The following is a 22,554-nucleotide window of genomic DNA, read 5'->3' as shown; positions in this document are numbered from 1 at the left end:
CAGGGAGGAGGTACAGGAGCCTGAAGACACACACTCAGCGATTCAGGAACAGCTTCTTCCCCTCTGCCATCAGGGAGGAGATACAGGAGTCTGAAGACACACACTCATCAGGGAGGAGATACAGGAGTCTGAAGACCCACACTCATCAGGGAGGAGATACAGCAGTTCGAAGACCCACACTCATCAGGGAGGAGATACAGGAGTCCGAAGACCCACACTCATCAGGGAGGAGATACAGCAGTCTGAAGACCCACACTCATCAGGGAGGAGATACAGGAGTCTGAAGACCCACACTCATCAGGGAGGAGATACAGCAGTTCGAAGACCCACACTCATCAGGGAGGAGATACAGGAGTCTGAAGACCCACACTCATCAGGGAGGAGATACAGCAGTCTGAAGACCCACACTCATCAGGGAGGAGATACAGGAGTCTGAAGACCCACACTCATCAGGGAGGAGATACAGGAGTCTGAAGATCCACACTCATCAGGGAGGAGGTACAGGAGCCTGAAGACACACACTCAACGATTCAGGAACAGCTCCTTCCCCTCCGCCATCAGGGAGAAGGTACAGGAGCCTGAAGACACACACTCAGCGATTCAGGAACAGCCCCTTCCCCTCTGCCATCAGGGAGGAAGTACAGGAGCCTGAAGACACACACTCAGCGATTCAGGAACAGCTTCTTCCCCTCTGCCATCAGGGAGGAGGTACAGGAGCCTGAAGACACAGTCAACGATTCAGGAACAGCTTCTTCCCCTCTGCCATCAGGGAGGAGGTACAAGAGCCTGAAGACACAGTCAACGATTCAAGAACAGCTTCTTCCCCTCTGCCATCAGGGAGGAGGTACAGGAGCCTGAAGACAAACACTCAATGATTCAGGAACAGCTTCTTCCCCTCTGCCATCAGGGAGGAGGTACAGGAGGCTGAAGACACACACTCAGCGATTCAGGAACAGCTTCTTCCCCTCTGCCATCAGGGAGGAGGTACAGGAGTCTGAAGCAACACACTCAGCGATTCAGGAACAGCTTCTTCCCCTCTGCCATCAGGGAGGAGGTACAGGAGCCTGAAGACACACACTCAGCGATTCAGGAACAGCTTCTTCCCCTCTGCCATCAGGGAGGAGGTACAGGAGTGTGAAGACACACACTCAGCGATTCAGGAACAGCTTCTTCCCCTCTGCCATCAGGGAGGAGGTACAGGAGCCTGAAGACAAACACTCAATGATTCAGGAACAGCTTCTTCCCCTCTGCCATCAGGGAGGAGGTACAGGAGCCTGAAGACACACACTCAGCGATTCAGGAACAGCTTCTTCCCCTCTGCCATCAGGGAGGAGGTACAGGAGCCTGAAGACACACACTCAGCGATTCAGGAACAGCTTCTTCCCCTCTGCCATCAGGGAGGAGGTACAGGAGCCTGAAGACACACACTCAACGATTCAGGAACAGCTTCCTCCCCTCTGCCATCTGATTTTTGAATGGACAACCAACCCGTGCCCAATGCTGCTCTATTTTTGATCTCTCTCTGCACTGATTATTTAACTTAGATATATATTTCTTATTGTAATTCTTATTGTAATTCTTATTGTATTGTAATTTCTTATTGTATCAGGACCCACACCATCAGCTTCAGGAACAGTTATTGCCCCTCAACCATCAGGGAGGAGGTACAGGAGCCTCAGGACCCACACCACTAGGTTCAGGAACAGTTATTACCCCTCAACCATCACGAAGGAGGTACAGGAGCCTCAGGACCCACACCACTAGGTTCAGGAACAGTTATTACCCCTCAACCATCACGAAGGAGGTACAGGAGCCTCAGGACTCACACTACCAGGCTCAGGAACAGTTATTACCCCTTAATCATCAGGAAGGAGATACAGGAGCCTCAGGACCCACACCACCAGGTTCAGGAACAGTTATTACCCCTCAACCATCAGGAAGGAGGTACAGGAGCCTCAGGACCCACACCACCAGGTTCAGGAACAGTTATTACCCCTCAACCATCAGGAAGGAGGTACAGGAGCCTCAGGACCCACACCACCAGGTTCAGGAACAGTTATTACCCCTCAACCATCACGAAGGAGGTACAGGAGCCTCAGGACTCACACTACCAGGCTCAGGAACAGTTATTACCCCTCAACCATCAGGAAGAAGGTACAGGTTCGAGTGGACAGCCAGAGACTCTGCACTCCCAAGTGCATAGATCGAGTGGCCAGACAGAGACTGTCACCCGCCCCCCCCCCTCCCCGAGTAAATAGATCGAGTGGACTGACAGAGACTCCCACCCCACTCCCAGACTGAATAGATCGAGTGGACAGAAACTCCCACCCCACTCCCATAGTGAATAGATCAAGTGGACAGAGACTCCCACCCTCCATCCCCTGAGTGCATATATAAAGTTGAAACCAGAGACTTGTTCCCCCCTCCCCCTCCACAGAGTGCATAGATCAAGTAGACAGCCGGAGACTTTTTGCCCCCCGCCCCCAATGAGTGAAATTAGCTTACACAAAGGGGCATAATTTTCGGAGGTCATCGGAGTGTGTCAGAGGTGAGTTTTTTTTATCCAGAAAGAGGTTGGTGTGTGGAACATTTTGCCCGGAACGGTGACAGGTTAGAGACTCTGAGAGGCACGTGGATGAAAGAAAGATGGGGGGGGTGTCTATGTGTGAGGGAGGGGTTAGATTGATCTTGGAGTAATCAACACTGCGGGCTGAGGGGCCGGTAGTGTGCTGTAGTGTTCTGTGCTGTATTCCACAAGTGCCAGATGATCAGGGCTTTAGGCGGGGGCAAGGGTCTTCTACAGACGGTTGACCAGCCCATGGCTGCTCTCTGAGACACCAAGGCGAGGTGGATGTGAAGGAACTGCCCTGTAAAACGGCAGCATCAAAATCTGTCTCCCTCAAACCCTCTGCCTCCAAAACCGCACACAAGGAGGAACATGTACCCACTGGGCCGGAAAGAGAAGAGATCCCGCAGGTGCTGTAAATCCAGACACACACGACGCTGGAGGAACTCAGCAGACTCGAGGAGCAACAGCTCAAATTCTAACTGAGTAGCCAAAACACAGAGTCTGCTGTGAGACAGTAAACATTCACAGATGATGGTCAACCATTTTAATTCTGCTCCCCCATTCCCATTCTCATATGTCGGTCCACCACCTCCTGTTCTGCCTGTTCTGCCGCCATGAGTCCACACTCGGGTTGGAGGAGCAACGCCTCATAGTCCGTCTGGGTAGCCTCCAACCTGGACGGCATGAACATCGATTTCTCTAACCTCCATTAATTTCTCCCCCTCCCCTTCTCTCTTTTTCCATTCCCCTCTCATTACTTCTTTTCTCACCTATCCATCATCTCCCCCTGGTGACCCCCTCCTTCCCATTCTCCCACAGTCGACTGTCCTCTCCTATCAGATTCCTTCTTCTCCAGCCCTTTACCTTTCCCACCTATCACCTCCCAGCTTCTTACTTCATCTCCCCTCTCACCTGTGACCTGTCAGCTTGTCTTCCTCCCCTCCCCCACCCACCCACCTTCCCCCTCCCCTGGTCTCACAGGTCACCTGGTCCTCTTCCCTCTCCCTCAACCCACCTACCTTCCCCCTCACCTGGTCTCATCTGTCACCTTGTCCTCTTCCCTCTCCCTCAACCCACCTACCTTCCCCCTCACCTGGTCTCATCTGTCACCTTGTCCTCTTCCCTCTCCCTCAACCCACCCACCATCCCCCTCACCTGGTCCTCTTCCCTCTCCTCAACCCACTCACCTTCCACCTCACATGGTCTCACCTGTCACCTGGTCCTCTTCCCCCTCCATCAATCCACCCACCTTCCCCCTCACCTGGTCTCACCTGCCACCTGTCAGCTTGTCCTCCTTCCCCTCCCCCACCCACCCACCTTCCCCCTCACCTGGTCTCACCTGCCACCTGTCAGCTTGTCCTCCTTCCCCTCCCCCACCCACCCACCCACCTTCCTCCTCACCTGGTCTCATCTGTCACCTGGTCCTCTTCCCCCTCCTTCAACCCACCCACCTTCACCCTCACCTGTCAGCTTGACCTCCTCCTCCTCTCCCTCCCCCTCACCCCCCCTCCCAGCTTCTTATTCTGGCTTCTGCCTCCTTCCTTTCCAGTCCGGACACGTCGACTGTTTACCCTCCGCCATAGATGCTGTCTGACCGGCTGGTTTTCCCCCAACACTTTGTGTGTCCTTGCTCTGTATATCCAGTGGAGATCCTCAGTGGGTCTGGACCAGCAGGGAAGGCTGACTATGGGCGGGTTGGAGTGCAGAGACATTCGGTGGGCAATCTGCGCATGAGAACCTCGTACGAGGCTCCAGAAGGCATTCACCAGAATTGTCTCGGGAATAAAAGGGTTTACCACGTGAGGAACATTTGATGGCTCTGGGCCTGTCTCATTGAAACATGAAAGGTCCAGATAGAGTGGATGTAGAGAGGATGTTTCCTATAGTGGGGGAGTCTCGGACCAGAGGACACAGATAGAGTGGATGTGGAGAGGATGTTTCCTATAGTGGGGGAGTCTCGGACCAGAGGACACAGATAGAGTGGATGTGGAGAGGATGTTTCCTGTAGTGGGGGAGTCTAGGACCAGAGGGCACAGATTGAGTGGATGTGGAGAGGATGTTTCCTATAGTGGGGGAGTCTAGGACCAGAGGGCGCAGATAGAGTGGATGTGCAGAGGATGTTTCCCATAGTGGGGGAGTCTAGGAGCAGAGGACCCAGATAGAGTGGATGTGGAGAGGATGTTTCCTGTAGTGGGGAAGTCTAGGACCAGAGGACACAGATAGAGTGGATGTGGAGAGGATGTTTCCTATAGTGGGGGAGTCTAGGATCAGAGGACACACATAGAGTGGATGTGGAGAGGATGTTTCCTATAGTGGGGAGTCTAGGACCAGAAGACACAGATAGAGTGGATGTGGAGAGGATGTTTCCTGTCGTGGGGGAGTCTAGGACCAGAGGACACATACAGAGTGGATGTGGAGAGGATGTTTCCTATAGTGGGGGAGTCTAGGACCAGAGGGCACAGATAGAGTGAATGTGGAGAGGATGTTTCCTGTCGTGGGGGAGTCTAGGACCAGAGGACACAGATAGAGTGGATGTGGAGAGGATGTTTCCTATACTGGGGAAGTCTAGGACCAGAGGACACAGATAGAGTGGATGTGGAGAGGATGTTTCCTATAGTGGGGAAATCTAGGACCAGAGGGCACAGATAGAGTGGATGTGGAGAGGATGTTTCCTATAGTGGGGAAGTCTAGGACCAGAGGGCACAGATAGAGTGGATGTGGAGAGGATGTTTCCTATAGTGGGGGAGTCTAGGACCAGAGGACATATATTGAGTGGATGCGGAGAGGATGTTTCCTATAGGGGGGGAGACTAGGACCAGAGGGCACAGATAGACTGGATGTGGAGAGGATGTTTCCTATAGTGGGGGAGTCTAGGACCAGAGGGCGCAGATAGAGTGGATGTGCAGAGGATGTTTCCCATAGTGGGGGAGTCTAGGAGCAGAGGACCCAGATAGAGTGGATGTGGAGAGGATGTTTCCTGTAGTGGGGAAGTCTAGGACCAGAGGACACAGATAGAGTGGATGTGGAGAGGATGTTTCCTATAGTGGGGGAGTCTAGGATCAGAGGACACACATAGAGTGGATGTGGAGAGGATGTTTCCTATAGTGGGGAGTCTAGGACCAGAAGACACAGATAGAGTGGATGTGGAGAGGATGTTTCCTGTCGTGGGGGAGTCTAGGACCAGAGGACACATACAGAGTGGATGTGGAGAGGATGTTTCCTATAGTGGGGGAGTCTAGGACCAGAGGGCACAGATAGAGTGAATGTGGAGAGGATGTTTCCTGTCGTGGGGGAGTCTAGGACCAGAGGACACAGATAGAGTGGATGTGGAGAGGATGTTTCCTATACTGGGGAAGTCTAGGACCAGAGGACACAGATAGAGTGGATGTGGAGAGGATGTTTCCTATAGTGGGGAAATCTAGGACCAGAGGGCACAGATAGAGTGGATGTGGAGAGGATGTTTCCTATAGTGGGGAAGTCTAGGACCAGAGGGCACAGATAGAGTGGATGTGGAGAGGATGTTTCCTATAGTGGGGGAGTCTAGGACCAGAGGACACAGATAGAGTGAATGTGGAGAGGATGTTTCCTATAGTGGCGGAGTCTAGGACCAGAGGACACAGATAGAGTGGATGTGGAGAGGATGTTTCCTGTAGTGGGGGGAGTCTGGGACCAGAGGGCACAGCCTCAGAATAGAGGGACGTTCACTTAAAACAGAGATGAGAAGGAATTTCTTTAGCCAGAGGGTAAGTGAATCTGTGGATCTCATTGCCACAGACGGCTGTGGAGGCCAAGTCACGTTGTGTATTTAAATTGGAGGCTGATAGGCCCCTGATCGATAAGGGTATCAAAGGCTAACGGAGAGGAGGCACCGGGGGACGGGGTTGAGAGGGAAACGAGTCAGCCGCAAGACCATACAATGCAGGAGCAGAACTAGGCCATCTCGGCCCTCCGAGCCTGCTCCGCCATTCCGTCACGGCTAGCTTATCATCCCTCCCGGCCCCGCTCTCCTGCCTTCATCCCTGCGATCTTCCATGGAACCGGTCACACTTCTCATCGCGGTGGGACCCTGGCCTAATTCTGCTTCTGTGCCTCAGCGGCGCTGCGGCCGAACACCGGTCACACCGTACACAGCGGCCGGTCTGTCGCCTTCCTTAAGGCAGCCGATCCACACATTGACGCAACCATTCTCTTTTCGTCTCTGTCGCTACCGATTCTCGTTTAACGTTAAGCAGGTAATTTGCCCTTTTTGATTTAATAAGAACAGTTTTCTTTAGCACAGAACTTAGGAGTGGGAATGTTATTGGCCCGAGCGAACCGGGGAGAAACATCCCGGCCGCTCTTTCGGACGCACCCCGCGGGCAGCGGGTTTGATCTCCCGTGCTGATCAGTACGTGCAGATCCGCGCTAGGGAGGCTGGCGTTTACCCGAGAGTAAAGGGAGCCTTCTCGGCGCCTGAGCTCATGTGCTGGGCGCTGGAGTCGGGCACTCCAGCCCCTTGCCGTCCAGCTCCACCCTCCCCCTGGCCACCACCTTGTCCAGCCCCAGCCTGCTCAGCTTCTCCACAAGGTTGAAGCTGAAAATGTTCCTCTCGCTGCCGCGGGGGCTCGGGCCCCCGCCCTCCCGTGCGGCGGGGCCCCTCCCGCTGAGCATGGACTTGGCCAGGCTGGTGGTGAGGAAGGGTGGTCGAAGCGGGCGGGGGTACGCCGGCTCTAGCGGAAACGGAGGCGGGTAGTCCCACTGGCCGCCGGGCGAGGTCCCTTTGAGGTTCCCGGGGGCTCCCCTGCCCAGGTCGTACATCGCCGCCGAAATCCCGTGCTCCTTCAGCAGGGTGACGAGACCGAGCGAAGTGCTGGTGGTGGTGGTGTGCTCCCTGGAGTTCGTGGCCGACTCGGACTGGCAGCGCCTGCGGCGGCTGGCGGCGCCGGATGCCCGCAGCTCCCCAGAGCCGCCGCTGGGCGCCGCGCCCTCCACCGTGTGGGACTGCGCTCGTCCGGCGCCCGTTGTCGCCGCCGTCCGCGATCTGTTCGGACCCCCGCTGGACGCGAGGAGGTGTCGCCTCTGCAAGTTCCCGTCGGACGAGGTGGGTCTCAGCTTGCCAAAGCTGCCAATAGAGGGTTTAGGTGTGTGGTGGAAACTTGGTGGGGGGGGGGGGGGGGGAGAGAAAAAAAGGACAAAAATTAGCACAAAGTTTACCGGGCTACACGCCGGCAAAGGCGAGCCTAGCATCCTGTGACGGGGTCCTGAATTACCCCTATGAACTGTGCTTTTGAAAAGAGAGAGAGAGTTGTTCAACACCAGACAGCTTTTTTGAGAGAGAGAGAGAGAGGCAAAGACTGCTTGGAGATGGTGTTATGGTTTTTCGGCAGCGTGTTTACACTTCTGCAAGGACACTGGCAGCTTCCAAGTTCTTACAGAGAGAGAAGAGAGGAGCTGTTTGATGGACAGCTGGTGTTCAGCACGGTGAGATAAATAGAAGGTCAGATGATAGACCTACAGACACATGGTTCTGGACACTGAATGAGCTTTGTTGTTTCCACAGAAAGAGTGGGTTTTGGAGGATCGATCAGTGGCTCTTGCTGTGTGAAAAGGGTGTGACCGGTGGGGAGTTATTCGTGTGCCGACCCTCGCCTGGGTTGATAATCCACCACGGAAGAACGGACCCCTTTGTTGTGGTCACAGTCGGTGATTTCTAAAGGATTTCGGAGGACAACGGGAAGATCGACGGCGTCAGCTCACCTGAAGACTCAAATCTCTCTCTCCCTCTCTCTCCATCACTACTCAACTCAATACCACAAACTGAACTGAACTTTACTCATCATCGTAAGACTATCTATTTACCCCTAGTCTTGAAGAAGCTTGGCTTTCATATATTTCTATATATGTATAAAAAATCATTGCTAACCTGTTTGATATATCTGCATTTATATTACTGTATTGCGTAATTACTAATAAATACCACTAGTTAATAGAAATACCGGACTCCAAAGTATTTTCCATTTCTGCTGGATCTTTAACCCGTCGCGGGGTAAGTGACAAAATTGGGGCCTGCGTCTGGGAAATGAACGAATTGGTGGGAGCCTTTCTAAAAATTGTGTGGGAGCTTGTTTGAATTGATTGGGGAAAATCCCTTTGGATTTGGTTATGTGGAATATCAGCAGAAATGGAAAACACTTTGCAGTCCGGTATTGCTATTAACTAAAGGTATTTATTAGTAATTACACAATACAGTAATATAAATGCAGATATATCAAACAGGTTAGCAATGATTATATATAAGTGTGGAAATATATGAAAACCAAGCTTCTTCAAGACTAGGGGTAAACAGATAGTTTTACGATGATGAGTAAAGTTCAGTTCAGTTCGTGGTATTGAGTTGAGTAGTGATAGAGAGAGAGAGAGAGAGAGGGAGGGATTTGAGTCTTCAGGAGAGCTGATACTGTCGATCTTCCCGTTGTCCTCTGAAATCCTTTAGAAGTCACTGACTGTGACCACAACAAAGGGGACCATTCTTCTGTGGTGGAATTATCCACCCAGGTGAGGGTTGGCCACACGAATAACTCCCCGGCGGTCACACCCTTTTCACACCGCGAGAGCCACTGATCGATCCTCCAAAACCCACCTTTTCTGTGGGCACAACAAAGCTCATTCAGTGTCCAAAACCATGTGTCTGTAGGTCTAAAAACTGACCTTCTATTTATCTCCCCGTGCTGAACACCAGCTGTCCATCAAACAGCTCCTCCCTTCTCTCTCTGTAAGAACTTGGAAGCTGCCAGTGTCCTTGCAAAGTGTAAACATGCTGCAGAGAAACCATAACACCATCTCCAAGCAGTCTTTGCCTCTCTCTCAAACCCAAGGTGTCTGGTGTTGAAGAACTCTCTCTCTTTTCAAAAGCACAGTTCATAGGGGTAAATCAGGACCCCGTTTCAGTACAGCAACTGCTGTCCCCGAGGCTGCAAGGGGACATCAGACTCAGCTCAACACATCAACCCGCCCACCCCCACCAACCCCAGACATCGTCTCTTCTCCCCTCTCCCACTGGGCAGGAGATACAGATACCTGAAAGCACGTACCACCAGGATCAGGGCAGCTTCTACCATAGTTATAATGACCGAACGCTTGCCCGTAGTCCACCTCATTATGGTCTTGCACAACAACCTGCCTGCACCGCACTCTCTCTGTAGCTGCGACACTTTATTCTGCACCCTGTTCTGCCTCAGCGGCCTGAGCAGCAGCTCGATCTGAGCGGGCAGTACGCAAGACGGCCTTCTCACCGCCTCGGTGGGCCCTCAGCGGCCCCACTCCATCACGGACGCCTGCTTGCTGGTGCAAACAGCTCATCGGCCAGTCAAGGGCATAAAAAAAGCACGCAGGCGCGGTCAGGGTGGCTCAGGGCAAACGCCAGACCGCGGAAGAAAGGTGGCCTAAGCAACTACAACCGTGGAATGGATGTTGGTGCCAGACGGGGGGGTTTGAGTATCTCAGAAACTGCTCACCTCCTGGGGTTTTCAATCACGACAGTCTGTTGAGAAGGGGTTCCCCCAACTCCCCCCCCCTCAGTTACTGGTGGGGGGGCATAAAAAAAAGCCTAGAGAGCATATTTCCTATGGTGAGGGAGTCTAGGACCAGAGGGCACAGATAGAGTAGACGTGGAGAGGATGTTTCCTATAGAGTGGGAGTCTAGGACCAGAGGGCACAGATAGAGTGGTTGTGGAGAGGATGTTTCCTATAGTGGTGGAGTCTAGGACCAGAGGACACAGATAGAGTGGATGAGGAGAGAATGTTTCTTATAGCGGGGGAGTCTAGGACAGGAGGACACAGTTAGAGTGGATGTGGAGAGCATGTTTCCTATAGTGGGGGAGTCTAGGATCAGCGGACACAGATAGAGTGGATCTGGAGAGGATGTTCCCTATAGTGGGGGAGTCTGGGACCAGAGGACACAGATAGAGTGGATATGGAGAGGATGTTTCCTATAGTGGGGGAGTCTAGGACCAGAGGATACAGATAGAGTGGATGTGGAGAGGATGTTTCCTATAGTGGGGGAGTCTAGGACCAGAGGACACAGATAGAGTGGAGGTGGAGAGGATGTTTCCTGTAGTGGGGTGTCTAGGACCAGAGGACACAGATAGAGTGGATGTGGAGAGGATGTTTCCTATAATGGGGGAGTCTAGGACCAGAGGACACAGATAGAGTGGATGTGGAGAGGATACTTCCTATAGTGGGGGAGTCTAGGACCAGAGGACACAGATAGAGTGGTCGTGGAGAGGATGTTTCCTATAGTGGGGGAGTCTAGGACCAGGGGACACAGACAGAGTGGATGTGGAGAGGATGTCCCCTATAGTGGGGGAGTCTAGGACCAGAGGGCACAGATAGAGTGGATGTGGAGAGGATGTTCCCTATAGTGGGGGAGTCTAGGACCAGAGAGCACAGATAGAGTGGATGTGGAGAGAATGTTTCCTATAGTGGGGGAGTCTAGGACCAGATGGCACAGATAGAGTGGATGTGGAGAGGATGTTTCCTATAGTGGTGAAGTCTAGGACCAGAGGACACAGATAGAGTGGATGAGGAGAGGATGTTTCCTATAGTGGGGGAGTCTAGGACCAGGGGACACAGACAGAGTGGATGTGGAGAGGATGTTCCCTATAGTGGGGGAGTCTAGGACCAGAGAGCACAGATAGAGTGGATGTGGAGAGAATGTTTCCTATAGTGGGGGAGTCTAGGACCAGAGGGCACAGATAGAGTGGTTGTGGAGAGGATGTTTCCTATAGTGGTGGAGTCTAGGACCAGAGGACACAGATAGAGTGGATGAGGAGAGGATGTTTCCTATAGTGGGGGAGTCTAGGACCAGAGGGCACAGATAGAGTGGATGTGGAGAGGATGTTTCCTATAGTGGGGGAGTCTAGGACCAGAGGACACAGAGTGGATGTGGAGAGGATGTTTCCTATAGTGGGGGAGTCTAGGACCAGAGGACAGAGTGGATGTGGAGAGGATGTTTCCTATAGTGGGGGAGTCTAGGACTGTTCTAGAGTTTACAGAGAACGGTGGGGGAAAAGAAAATAAAAATCTGGTGAGTGGCAGTTCTGTGGGTGAAAACACCTTGTTAATGAGAGAGGTTCAGAGGAGAATGGCCAGACTGGTTCAAGCTGACGGGAAGGCGACAGTAACTCAAATAACCAACAATGATTTGCAGAAGAGCATCTCTGAATGCGCAAGACATTGAACCCTCAACTGGATGGGCTACAGCAGCAAAAGACCATGAACGTACACTCGGTGGCCACTTTATTAGGTACAGCAGGTACCTCTACCACCACCCTTGGCTGCTTCGATCCAGGCACCCACCGCTCTTTGTGTTATTTTTTAATAAACTTACATCAGACATTCCCCCTTCACTTTCCACCAAACCCCCTTAAAATTATGTCCCCCTGCCTTCCCCATTTTTGCCTTGGGGGAAAAAGTCTTCGCTGTCCACTCAGTCTATGCATCTCTCATCCTCCTTCGACCCAAAATGAAAAAGCCCGAGCTCGCTCAACCTCTGCCCCTAAGACATGCTCCCCAATAAAGAGGCCACAGAGTGGAGTTAAAGCTGGCAGATGGATTTCCGGGCTGCTGGCTGAGGGAGGGTTTCTGTGGGAGAAGCTGGCGCTCTACACGGGGGCAGGCGTTCTATGAGCGTGGGCGGGCAGGTGGCCAACACTGGGATACAGGTCTTACTTCATCACTCCTTAAACCTCCAGCAAGCCCATGTCCCACGGCCTTTTCTGCCTGCGTTTGTGAACAAACAAAGAGAACACAGAGCTATTAACACCGCCGTGGACAGGGCCCAAGCCCGCCTGCCCAGACCAGTGTAGCTGCCCTGTCCCAGCGGTGCTGCCCCCTGTGTTCGATCCGTGGAATGACCAGCAGGATGGTGTGGGGATTGCCGGGAAATTTGGCATCTACTTATGGGACATGTCACTCCGGGAAAAGTCTTAAACACATAAATACAGCTAATTATAGTCTTACTAATTACTAATTTTATGTATTGCACTGTACTGCTGTCACACACACCAAAAAAAGACAAATTTCATGACATATGGCATGGAAGGCGGGAGGAGAAGATGGCGGCGCGATGCAGCTCTCTGGTGAAATGATATCGTATTTGTAAGTAGGATGCCGTGCACAATTCTGATTTGATGGAGACAGATGTGAGAAGGCACAGAGGAGCATCTGGAGAAATTTCTGAAATGCCCGCTTCGCTGCCGCTGCTACAGTACCATCGAGAATCTTCCAGAAGGAAGGCCCCAAAATCCCCGGCTTTGCCTGTTGCTGGCGACCGGGGCTGGGGTCAAAGTGCTCGTCAGAGATGGTGCTTGGTACTCGGTGTCGGAGGGCTGGTCGGAGCTCGAAGTTTTTGGACGACTCAGAGTCGGACTGTGGTCGGGCATGGAAGGGAGAGTTTTCTTCCTTCTCCCGTCTGCGTGAGATGTGGGACTTTCGAGAGACTTTGAACTTTTTTTTTTACTGTGTTCATGGCCTGTTCTTCATCAAGTTATGGTATTGTTGCACTGTTGTAACTGTATGTTATAACTAGCAACACACATCAAAGTTGCTGGTGAACGCAGCAGGCCAGGCAGCATCTCTAGGAAGAGGTACAGTCGATGTTTCGGGCCAAGACCCTTCATATGAACATTGACTTCTCTAATTTCCGCTAATGCCCCACCTCCCCCTCGTACCCCATCCGTTATTTATTTATATACACACATTCTTTCTCTCTCTTTCCTTTTTCTCCCTCTGTCCCTCTCACTATACCCCTTGCCCATCCTCTGGGTTCCCCCCCCCCACTTTTCCTTCTTCCTGGGCCTCCTGTCCCATGATCCTCTCATATCCCTTTTGCCAATCACCTGTCCAGCTCTTGGCTCCATCCCTCCCCCTCCTGTCTTCTCCCATCATTTCTGATCTCCCCCCCGCCCCCCACTTTCAAATCTCTAACTAGCTCTTCCTTCAGTTAGTCCTGACGAAGGGTCTCGGCCCAAAACGTTGACTGTACCTCTTCCTAGAGATGCTGCCTGGCCTGCTGCGTTCACCAGCAACTTTGATGTGTGTTGCTTGAATTTCCAGCATCTGCAGAATTCCTCGTGTTTGCGATATGTTATAACTATGTGGTTTTTGTCAGTTTTTCAGTCTTGGTCTGTCCTGTGTTTTGTGATATCACACCAGAGGAATATTGTATCATTTCTTAATGCATGCATTACTAAATGACAATAAAAGAGGACTGCGTGTCCTCATAATCTAATCTAATATGTGAGTGATGATAAACTTCATTCTGATATGGTTCTCTATTGTGGACTGGGAGTGGGAAGAGGGGACAGGAAGAGGGGAATCCTGGTTGGGAAAAGGGGAAGGGAGAGGGGAGGGAACGGGAAGCACCAGAGAGACATTCTGTCCTGGGCACCAAAATCTCCCTGCCCAGAACTACCTACGTCAGCAGAACTTTTAGTCTTGCTGCGGGTTGGGATCAAGAGACAACTGACAATAGACAATAGGAGCAGGAGAAGGCCATTCAGCCCTTTGAGCCAGCACCACATGGCTGATCATCCACAATCAGTACCCTTTTCCTGCCTTCTCCCCATATCCCTTCACTCCACTATCTTTAAGAGCTCTATCTAACTCTTTATTGAAAGAATCCAGAGAATTGGCCTCCACTGCCTTCTGAGGCAGAGCATTCCACAGAACCACAACCCTCTGTGTGAAAAAGTTTTTCCTCAACTCCGTTCTAAATTGTCTACCCCGTATTCTTAAAGAGGCCTTGCCTGGTGTCTCAGAGCTGGGTGTGTCTGCACCCTCGCCAACCCCTGGCACTCCTCCTCTCCCTCAAGTCTGAACCTCTGTGCTCGCAGCAGTAATGGACACCATCCAAAGGGGATTCAGCAAGGTAACCCCTAAGGCGTTGGGTCAGACCACACTCGGAGTACTGTGAGCAGCTTTGGGCCCCTGATCTACGAAAGGATGTGCTGGCACTGGGGAGGGTCCAGGGGAGGGTCACTAGAATGAAAGGGTTAATGTTTGAGGAGCATTTGGCGTCTCTGGGCCTGTACTCTCTGGAGTTTAGGAGAACAAGGGAGGATGTTTCCTTTAGTGGGGGAATAGAGGGACGTCCATCTAGAACAGCGGCGAAGAGAAATTTCTTTAACCAGAGGGAGGTGAATCTGTGGAATTCGTCGCCACAGGTGGCTGTGGAGGCCAAGCCGTTGGGTGTACTTAACGGGCAGGTTGACTGGTTCGTGATTAGCCAGGGAGTCAAAGGTTACGGGGAGAAGGCAGGAGAATGGGATAGTAAATGAGCCATCACACATCAAAGTTGCTGGTGAACGGAGCAGACCAGGCAGCATCCCTAGGAAGAGGTACAGTCGACGTTTCGGGCTGAGACCCTTCGTCAGGACTAACTGAAGGAAGAGCTAGTAAGAGATTTGAAAGTGGGAGTGGGAGGGGGAGATTCGAAATGATAGGAGAAGACAGGAGGGGGAGGGATGGAGCCAAGAGCTGGACAGGTGATTGGCAAAGGGGATATGAGAGGATCATGGGACAGGAGGCCCAGGGAGAAGGAAAAGGTGGGGGGGTGGGAACCCAGAGGATGGGCAAGGGGACAGAGGGAGAAAAAGGAGAGAGAGAGAAAGAATGTTCCTAGAGATGCTGCCTGGCCTGCTGCGTTCACCAGCAACTTTGATGTGTGTTGCTTGAATTTACAGCATCTGCAGAATTCCTGTTGTTTAAGTAAATGAGCCATGATGGGGTGGCAGATGGGCCGAATGGCCTGATCCTACTCCTACGTCTTAAGGGCTTGTGGGTGAGGGGGACTGTACATCAAAAGAGACTGCCCCTTCTTCCCTGGAATTTAGAAGACCCAGGAATAATTTCATTTAATCTTACAAAATCTTAAGGATACCGGTCGAGGTAGATGTTGTGACATTTCCATTGGCAGGAGGGTCATGAGAACGAGGACACAGTGAGGCCCCCTATTGGTCGGAGGTCAACCATGGGTACTGCGTCCCGGCTGTCTACGTGATAAGCAAGCCAGGGCAGTACGATATGGAGAGCGAGCTGTTGTCCGTGTAGCAGGCTCCCCACTCTCCACGCCAAAGGAACAGCACAGGAGCTGCCAGTCAGCATCGAGCTCAACGTAGGACTGCCTCAGTGACTCCAGCTCCAGATTTTTCCCTCCGGTTTTACTCCCGAAGCCTTCCCCGTGAGTGGGTCTAGCCGCAAGGCAGCGGGAGGTTTGAGATCAGAGTTTTCCTTCTCCTAGATGAGCTGCCAACCGCGGCTGACGAGCCCCATCTGCCGGAGCGACTGGTTTTAAAGAGCCAGTGAGCCACCTTTGCCCCTTCTCCTGTCAGGAGAAATGGTTCCACAGGGATTAGTAGCTAAACCACAGATGAAGGCCGGGAGCCGGACTTGGTCGTCAGAGGCTAGCTGAGACGCTAGGGGCATTTAATAGGTGGAGCAACCTTGTCCCCATTACCACCCCCCGGCTATAACAAGCTTAGGAACCAAGAGGACATGAGTGTAAAAATGAGGGGTCAGTAAACTCGAGCTGTGTAAGAAATCTCTTTCTCTGAGCAGACGGCAAACCTCTGGGATTCCCCACCCTCCAAGAACAACAGGGAACGGGCATTTGGATATATTTCAGGTGGAGGGAGAGAAAATTTTAAGAAGATTGAGTAATTCAGATTGGGGGGTGCGGAGGGGAACAGCCTCGACCAGAAGGAACGACTATCTTCATAGGTATTGTGATATGGACACAAAACGCTGGAGGAACTCAGCAGGATGAGGGAGCAAATAAACAGTGACGTTTTGGGCTGAGATCCTTTGTCTGGACTGGAAGGGAGGGAGGGAAGAGGCCAGAATAAGAAGGTGGGGGGGGGGAGGAGATGGGAAGGTGAGTGGGGAGGGGTGATGAAAGTAGAAGCTGGGAGGTGCTCGGTGAAGCTGGTTGGGTGCGGACGGGGTGATGAAGTTAGAAGCTGGGAGGTGCTCGGTGAAGAGGGTTGGGTTGGGAGGGGGTGATGAAGTTAGAGGCTGGGAGGTGCTCGGTGAAGAGGGTTGGGTGGGGAGGGGGTGATGAAGTTAGAAGCTGGGAGGTGCTCGGTGACGCTGGTTGAGTGGGGAGGGGGTGATGAAGTTAGAAGCTGGGAGGTGCTCGGTGAAGCCGGTTGGGTTGGGAGGGGGTGATGAAGTTAGAAGCTGGGAGGTGCTCGGTGAGGCCGGTTGGTTGGGTGGGGGTGATGAAGTTAGAAGCTGGGAGGTGCTCGGTGACGCTGGTTGAGTGGGGAGGGGGTGATGAAGTTAGAAGCTGGGAGGTGCTCGGTGAAGCCGGTTGGGTTGGGAGGGGGTGATGAAGTTAGAAGCTGGGAGGTGCTCGGTGAAGCCGGTTGGGTTGGGAGGGGGTGATGAAGTTAGAAGCTGGGAGGTGCTCGGTGAGGCCGGTTGGTTGGGTGGGGGTGATGAAGTTAGAAGCTGGGAGGTGCTTGGTGAAGCCGGTTGGGTTGGGAGGGGGTGATGAAGTTAGAAGCTGGGAGGTGCTCGGTGAGGCCGGTTGGTTGGGTGGGGTTGATGAAGTTAGAAGCTGGGAGGTGCTCGGTGAGGCCGGTTGGTTGGGTGGGGTTGATGAAGTTAGAAGCTGGGAGGTGCTCGGTGAAGCCGGTTGGGTGCGGACGGGGTGATGAAGTTAGAAGCTGGGAGGTGCTCGGTGAGGCCGGTTGGGTTGAGAGGGGGTGATGAAGTTAGAAGCTGGGAGGTGCTCGGTGAAGAGGGTTGGGTGGGGAGGGGGGGATGAAGTTAGAAGCTGGGAGGTGCTCGGTGAAGCCGGTTGGGTGGGGGGGTGGTGATGAAGTTAGAAGCTGGGAGGTGCTCGGTGAAGCTGGTTGGGTGGGGAGGGGGTGATGAAGTTAGAAGCTGGGAGGTGCTCCGTGAGGCCGGTTGGGTTGGGAGGGGGTGATGAAGTTAGAAGCTGGGAGGTGCTCGGTGAGGCCGGTTGGCTGGGGAGGGGGTGATGAAGTTAAAAGCTAGGAGGTGCTCGGTGAGGCTGGTTTGGTGGTGGGTGGGTGAAATTAGAAGCTGGGAGGTGCTCGGTGGAAAAGGGAAAGGGTTGGATGGGAAGGAACCTGACAGGAGAAGAGAGTGGACAGTGGGAGAACGGGAAGGAGGAGGTGACGTTTTGGGCTGAGATCCTTCATCAGGACTGGAAAGGAGAGGGCGAAGAGGCCAGAATAAGAAGATCTGGGGGAGGGTGGGGATGAGATGGTGATAGGTGAGACCAGGTGAATGAGGGAGGGGGTTGAAGTTAGAATGTGGGAGGTGGAAGTGGTAAAGGGCTGGAAATAAAATGGAGGATTCTCATAGGTGAGGAGAGTGAACCATGGGAGATAGGGAAGGGGGGGTGGGGAGGGAAGAGGCAGGTGAGGAGAAAAGGTAAGATACCAGGGTGGGGAATTGAAGAGAGGTGGGGAGGGGGAGGGAGAAATTGATTGTGATTGTGGGTAAGTGATCGTTATTTTCACAACAGCCACAGAAGGGGAGTGTGAATCGAGCACCGTTACATGGAATGGTGGGGGATGACCACAAGCAGCCCAGACCCGCTCGTCGCCTGTCGGTCGTGTTCTTGTGTGCCACCTCCCTCTCGACCCTCGCCCAGACTCTTACCTCATGGTGACGGAGGCGAGCTCGTCCGAGGGGTGCATGATACGGCAGGTGGTTATGGTGTAGGTGGACTGTGTATCTGGCAGCCAGTTCGTCCATCGATAACCAATACCTGAATCCAGAGAGGAGGGGGTGGGTTGGTAATTACCACAGTGACAGGGAACGTGTACGGTATCCTATTTTTATCAGATCCCACATAATAGAGGTCGGGTGAATACTGCAGGTTTTAAACAGGCATGGCTGGATGAATTGGGTATAGAACTGACAGAGCAGGTCTGGGATGAGTGTTTAAAGAGTATACATGATTATTCGGTCAACGTCAGACACAGACTTATACAGTTTAAAACATTACATAGACTCCATTATTCCAAAGAAAAGTTGCACAGTTTCTACCCTGATGTTTCGCCAGTTTGTTATAGATGTCTCTATTTCCTGAGGAGACTGAGGTCCTTTAACATCTGCCGAACGATGCTGAGGATGTTCTACGAGTCTGTGGTGGCCAGGGCGATCATGTTTGCTGTTGTGTCCTGGGGCAGCAGGCTGAGGGTTGCAGACACCAACAGAATCAACAAACTCATTCGTAAGGCCAGTGATGTTGTGGGGATGGAACTGGACTCTCTGACGGTGGTGTCTGAAAGGAGGATGCTGTCCAAGTTACATGCCATCTTGGACAATGTCTCCCATCCACTACATAATGTACTGGGTGGGCACAGGCGTACATTCAGCCAGAGACTCATTCCTCCGAGATGCAACACAGAGCGTCATAGGAAGTCATTCCTGCCTGTGGCCATCAAACTTTACAACTCCCCCCTTGGAGGGTCAGACACCCTGAGCCAATAGGCTGGTCCTGGACTTATTTCCTGGCATAATTTACATATTACTATTTATCTATTTATGGTTTTATTACTATTTAATTATTTATGGTGCAACTGTAACGAAAACCAATTTCCCCCAGGATCAATAAAGTATGACTATGACTACTATTACTCCAAAGAAAAGTCGCACGGTTTCTACCCTGATGTTTCACCAGTTTGTAATAGATGTAAAGCTGTGAACTATAACTTGTGACATTCGTTCTGGCCACGTTGTAAGCTTTATGCATACTGGAAAAGTATTTTTCACTGTTTCTCTGACGTTTTTGGGAAGCGGTGGGAACCAGACCCGCTCATAGCCATCCTTGGAGCAACAAGCTCCCTTTCTTCAGCCAATAAGTATGAAAAAGTGCCTCTAATGTTTGGAATGGCGATTGCTAAGAAGCTAATCCTGCAAATGTGGAAAGTGGACTCTGTGCCTATGTATGATCTGTGGCTGAGAGAACTGGCAAATACTTTACATTTGGAGAGACGAGACTATGTAATGAAGACAGAGGGGACACCTTTGAAAGGATACGGGGCCCTGTATTGGACTTTCTCACGGGATGAGGACCGAGGTTTTTTGGTGCAGTGCACCTCTGCTGTGTATCTTTACTTTTGCCTTTATATTTCTCTCTCTTTTGCTGCGCAATATTTAATATGATTTTGCTACGGTTGTGGTTTTTGTGGATGTGCTTTTTTTTGTTCGTTTGTTTGTCAGTAATAAATAGAAATTTTATAATTTAAAAAAACCGTCTCGCAGAAACCAATCCCCAGAGCACAGATCATACAGGCGAAAAGGAGGGGTTAGGGCAGGGGTCCCCAACCTTCTTTGCACCGCGGACCAGTTTAATATTGACAATATTCTTGCGGACCGGCTGACTGGGGGGGGGGGGGTGATCAAGTAGGGTTAAACCCACCTCAACATGTCTCTTACAGTTAGGGTTGCCAACTTTCTCCCTCCCAAATAAGGGACAAAAGTAGCAGTCCAATCCCGGGACACTTTATCCCCGGAAAGACTACCATGACCATGAAGCCTTGCGCATGCCTGGCATGCGTATGTGACGTGCGCACGTGCGTACGTGCCGATTTTTCCCCCCCACAAATCGATTTTGCCTTCATCTTCCCAACTATACTGTACATACATTATTTCTGCTTTATATAGGCTGTGTATTTATCATATCATTCCTGCTTTTACTATATGTTAGTGTTATTTATTTTCGGTTTTATGTGTTACTTGGTATGATTTGTTAGATTATTTTTTGGGTCTGGGAACGCTCAAAAATTTTTCCCGTATAAATTAATGGTAATTGCTTCTTCGCTTCACGCCATTTCAGCCAATGGTTTCATAGGAACGCTCTGCCTTAGCGGGGGAAATACGGGACAAGGGTGGTCCTCTATGGGACAAACCAATTTAGCCCAATATATGGGATGTCCCGGCTAACACGGGGCAGTTGGCAACCCTATGTTCAAGCTCAACAGTGTGGGACAGGGACTGAGGAAAGGTGCAGCTGACTCATATCGTTTCCTCGCCGCCCGGTAACACATGCTTTGCGGCCCAGAGGTTGGGGACCGCTGGGTTAGGGGTTAAACTAATTTGGCCGGGGGGAACCAGAGTGAGGGGGCTGAGGGTGGGGCAGTTGGTTTGCAAGCAAAGGCTGTGTGCAGTGTGTCTGCCAGGAAGGGCCGGCAGGTGATGGGGCAGACTTTGCAGTCAGTAGGATGAGTTAGTCCGGTCGGTGGTGTAGTGGCATCAGCACTGGACTCCGAGGCGAATGGTCCCGAGTTCAAATCCCAGCCGGGTCCCAACCTGGGCAGCAGCAAGATCTGGGGGGAAGAATCTACTTCTGTATCTTGCCATGAAAACCCTGTGGACCCTATGGTCCACGAGGTCACGAAGAGTCAGACTCAATGATTGAGCATCAACAACCAGGATGAGTTAGAGTGCAGCACAGGAGTAAAACTGAAACGGGCGAGGAATACAGGACTGGAGGTGTTATATTTCAATGCAGAATTAGGTCGATGATCTCGTAGCGCAGTTTGAGATTGGCGGGTATGGCGCTGAGCCGCGGCTGAAAGAAGTTCACAGTTGGGAGCTTAACATCCAAGGATACACCTTGTGTCGAAAGGACCGACAGGTAGGCAGAAGGGGTGGGGTGGCTCCGTTGGTAAAAAAAAATGAAATCCAGTCCTTACAAAGAGGGGGATCTTTAGTTTAGTTTTCTTTTATTTGGTTTAGTGTGTTTTTTTTTTCTCTTGGGGTATAATTTTTTGTTTTTTTTCATGATATTTTTGTATTTTCACTTTATATTTTCCTATATTATATTTGTACTTTTTGAGATTTTGGGAGGCTCATTAATTTTGTGTCAATTGAGCTTATACTTGTGTTTATCAATATTGTAATCCCAATTTCTCTGTATCTATTTGCTGTAATGTTTATGATGCTGAAATTAATAAAAAGATTGAAAGAGAAAAAAAAGAAAGAGGGAGGTGGATTGGAGGATGTAGAATCCTCGTGGGTAGAGTTGAGAAACCTCGAGGGTCAAAGGACCCCGGTGGGTGTTGTCTACAGGCCTCAAAATGGTAGCCAGGATGTGGGCTATACATGACAATGCAATACGGGCAATGTTACGATAGTCATGGGGGATTTCAATATGCAGGTAGACTGGGAAAATCAGGTTGGTGCTGGAGATCCCAAGGGAGTGAATTTGTAGAATGCCTATGAGAAGTTTTTTTTTTTAGAGCAGCTTGTGGTTCAGCCCATGGAGGGTGGGGAGAAACAGAATTCTGGATTGAGTGTTGTGTAAAGAACCAGGTTTGATTAGGAAGCTTAAGGTAAAGGAACACTTAGGAGGCAGTGATCATAATGTTCGAACAAGAGGAAATCTGTAGGCGCTGGATATCCGAGCATCACACATAAAGTGCTGGAGGAACTCAGCAGGCCAGGCAAAGAAGTACAGTCGACGTTTCGGGCCGGGACGTTCAGAGCGTCGATTTCCCATAGATGCTGCCTGGCCTGCTGAGTTCCTCCAGCATTTCGTGTGTGTGTGTGTGTTACAGTGATCATGATATTCCCAGAATTTGCCCTGCAGTTGGAGAGAGAGAGAGAGAGAGAGAAGCTAAGTCAGAATTATCCGTATAACAGTGAAATAAAGGGAATTACAGAGGCATGAGAAAGGAGCTGGCCAAAGTGAGCTGGAAGAGGAGACCATTAGGGCTGGCAGCAGACCAGCAACGGCTGGAGTTTCAGGGAGCAATTCGGAAAGTGCAGGGTAGACAGATCCCAAAGATTAAAAAATAGTATTCTAGAGGTAGGATGAGGCAACCGTGACTGACAAGGGAGATCAAACGACAGTATAAAAGACAAAAAGAGAGGGCACATAATAGAGAAAAAGTTAACGGGAAGTTAGAAGATCGGGAAGCTTTTAAAAACCAACAAGAAAGGCAGCTTAAAAAAAAGTC

General features: G+C 51.4%; 1 protein-coding gene across 1 annotated transcript in view; it reads right to left on the bottom strand.

Moving 5' to 3' along the window:
- Positions 1-4,085: 4,085 nt before the first annotated feature.
- The window catches only part of LOC140191851 (trafficking kinesin-binding protein 1-like), a 68,788-nt gene continuing 50,319 nt past the window's right edge, over positions 4,086-22,554 (bottom strand). Inside the window, exons 13-14 of the mRNA XM_072249643.1 lie at positions 18,245-18,353; positions 4,086-7,703 (exon numbers count right to left, since the gene is read on the bottom strand). Of these exons, the coding sequence (XP_072105744.1) occupies positions 7,028-7,703; positions 18,245-18,353 (785 nt within the window). The 3' untranslated portion in view covers positions 4,086-7,027. The remainder of the gene's footprint in view (positions 7,704-18,244; positions 18,354-22,554) is intronic.

The sequence above is a fragment of the Mobula birostris genome, chromosome X (genome assembly GCF_030028105.1).
Source record: "Mobula birostris isolate sMobBir1 chromosome X, sMobBir1.hap1, whole genome shotgun sequence".
Classification (NCBI taxonomy): domain Eukaryota; kingdom Metazoa; phylum Chordata; class Chondrichthyes; order Myliobatiformes; family Myliobatidae; genus Mobula; species Mobula birostris.
This window is presented reverse-complemented; position numbering and strand designations above follow the sequence as displayed.